The 2,813-nt window shown below is 34.8% G+C and overlaps 1 protein-coding gene across 2 annotated transcripts in view; it reads left to right on the top strand.

Moving 5' to 3' along the window:
• Positions 1 to 2,813, top strand: part of LOAG_16494 — a 7,526-nt gene that overhangs the window by 2,299 nt on the left and 2,414 nt on the right. For both annotated transcript variants that reach the window (XM_020449147.1, XM_020449148.1), the window contains exons 6-13: positions 415 to 617; positions 904 to 1,038; positions 1,284 to 1,430; positions 1,533 to 1,614; positions 1,816 to 1,965; positions 2,121 to 2,298; positions 2,422 to 2,521; positions 2,626 to 2,706. In XM_020449147.1, coding sequence (XP_020307408.1) covers positions 415 to 617; positions 904 to 1,038; positions 1,284 to 1,430; positions 1,533 to 1,614; positions 1,816 to 1,965; positions 2,121 to 2,298; positions 2,422 to 2,521; positions 2,626 to 2,706 — 1,076 coding nt within the window. The remainder of the gene's footprint in view (positions 1 to 414; positions 618 to 903; positions 1,039 to 1,283; positions 1,431 to 1,532; positions 1,615 to 1,815; positions 1,966 to 2,120; positions 2,299 to 2,421; positions 2,522 to 2,625; positions 2,707 to 2,813) is intronic.

The following is a 2,813-nucleotide window of genomic DNA, read 5'->3' on the forward strand; positions in this document are numbered from 1 at the left end:
GCATTACGACTATCTATAAATCCTCTGAATTTCCCAATGTCTAGTTTTAGTTTAATTTCACATATGTTGGTGTAAACAAGACATCAGAAAGCGTTCATTTTATCACAACTTTGGATAACGAAGCCGATAGAAAAAGCCCTTAAAAAGTTGGTGTATGTAAGATTTATTAGGTATTATCGATTTCTTTTGCAGAGATGTAGGTTTGGGGTTTTCATTCCCAATGATCAGGTAGAAAGTGTAAGCAAATTTCGAGATGGATAATACTGGAATAACACTGGGATGAATAGTACTTGATAGGATTACCTAATTCAGACAGCGAATGCAGAGAATGCAAGTAAAATTTTAAGGGAACAGTTATATTCCTCGACATCATTTATTTCGAATTATAAAAACATATGTTCATGCAAATTCCAGGTCAGATCATTATCAATAATTTGAGACAGGCAGTGTTCAAATCAGTTATTCATCAGGATATGAATTTCTTTAGCAAAAATAAAGTTGGCGAGATTGTAAGCCGCCTTTCAACTGATGCGTTAATTGTGGGTCAATCGGTTTCATCAAATTTAACTGTCGGCGCACGTGCTTTTATGTCTTTCTTCGGTTCTGCTGCTATTATGGTACGTTTCACCCACCACTGTAATCAGTAGTTATTTATTTAACATTGCGCTGTCAATTTCCCATTCAGCAGAGTAAAATATCATTCGATGGCGGCGTATGTTCAATACACTACGAATTTTTTTTTTACTCTTTATTCGCAGAGACGACTGAAGCAGTCAACAGATCGTTACCATCTAAAAATTCAGAATCTAGAGATCTGTATTCAATTTTTTTTCTGAACCAGTGGTGTTTTTAAAACAAAGCGTTTTATTGTTTGATTTGCTTTGAATGTATTTACCAGGATAGGTATATACGTCGCGGGAGTTGTCTGAAGTAGTCACGTGCCTTACGGCGGCAATCATAACCTCAGGGTATTGTTTCGGTAATCTACAAAGGAAATATACGTTACAAATGCAGGAAGCAGTTGCTGCATCCAATGAGGTATTATTACGAGATTTTTAGTCTCCTACCACATTTTCTATTTTGCCGTCTCATACCTGTGGTGTGTAGTTTGCTAAATTAGCTGCAGAAAGATTCAAATGATAATTACAACGAGCTGAAGAACCTCAAAAATTTGATGAGATTAAAAATCTCCATTTACATCGTTTGCAGCTGATTTCCATTTGCATCTGCTTTTAAATTTGGCTTCCGGTGGAAATCAAATGCATATTTATCCTTTATTTGAGGTTGCTACAGAAAAATTTTCAAATATCGTAACAGTACGAACCTTGGTTTCTGAGTTGAAGGAATGTGAAACGTACAAGAAAAGAATTCATCAGCTTTGGATTGTTTCTCGTCGTGAAGGCCGTGCAGCAGGTTGCATGATAGCCCTGGTATAGGTTATGTGAAAATGAAAATTTATGGCGCTCTTATTTTGGTGACTAAGTCTATTGTAGATTAAGAGTTCAAATCCGCATATATGGAGTTTATTTCAGCACGAAATTGCGATACTTGCTTCTCTTTATACAATTGTATATTACGGTGGACAGTTAATGAATGTCGGGACATTGAAATATGGTTAATTTATTTACATTGTTTTTGTTCCTATTTGACAGGAGATGAGAGGAAGCTTGAATTTGGCGGGAGATGAGAGGAAGCTTGAATTTGGCGGGAGATGAGAGGAAGCCAAATGTATATCAAATTTGGTATGTAATATAAGACTACGAAAAAAATGTAATATAGGACTTTGTAACATAGGACTTGAGGAATAAATTTCAGGTGATCTTCTGGCATTTATTTGGTATGCGAGTTTATGCGCTATTAGTCTTCCTGGAATGGTCAACTTTTATACAGAGCTTATGAAAGGCCTAGGTGCCAGTGCGAGATTATTTGAGCTTCGTAACCGAGTTCCTGAAGTACCAGTAAGAGGTGAGCAAGTTTTAGTACCGTAACAAACAGTTTAATCAGTTATGTTTATTGTTAAAAGATTTTATCCAAAAATCAGTTGCCAGGAGTAAGATGTGATCTATGTAATTTTTGTAGTAATTGTCAAAGATCGCTTGAAAATCTAACGTTACTTTCAGGTGGTCTATTGAAAAAGAGTATCACTAATGGTATTACTTTCAAAAACGTCAGTTTCGGTTACCCAAATCGATCGCTTTTGTTTACAGACCTTTCTTTTCACATACCAGCTGGCAAAACCACTGCAGTAGTGGGATCTTCTGGTTCTGGGAAAAGCACAATTGCTAATCTTATACTAAGGTTCAATTATATCATACTGCATATAGGCATAACCTGATAATTAACTGCAGAATGAGCAGCGGAAATCTATGATTTTTAAATCTAGTAATATCCCAAGTTAAATATCTTAAAGTAGAATTTTAGGTTGTTTGATTCTAATTCTGGGCATATTTTGATCGATAATATCGATTTAAAATCAATAGATCCATCCTTCTGGCGACAACAAATCGGCACTGTAGCACAGGTTTTCTTTCAACACAACGGCATGAGTAGTTATAAGTTCTAAACGAATTTCTGTTGAAATACTACTGAGATTTTTTCTTTTTTTGGAAACAACAGATGTTCCAGGAACCAATTTTGTTTTCAACAACAATAAGAAATAATATCGTTTATGGATCAAAACATCCGGAATTAATAATGGATGTTCAGGTTTTTCTTTCTTGTAATTTTTGCACTACTTCATTTTTTCATTCACTTTTTTTTTCTTTTGGTTTTTTTCTTTTTTGTTTTGGTTTTCTTTTAATTGTAAGGTTGTA

The sequence above is a fragment of the Loa loa genome (genome assembly GCF_000183805.2).
Source record: "Loa loa unplaced genomic scaffold supercont3.5, whole genome shotgun sequence".
NCBI lineage: Eukaryota > Metazoa > Nematoda > Chromadorea > Rhabditida > Onchocercidae > Loa > Loa loa.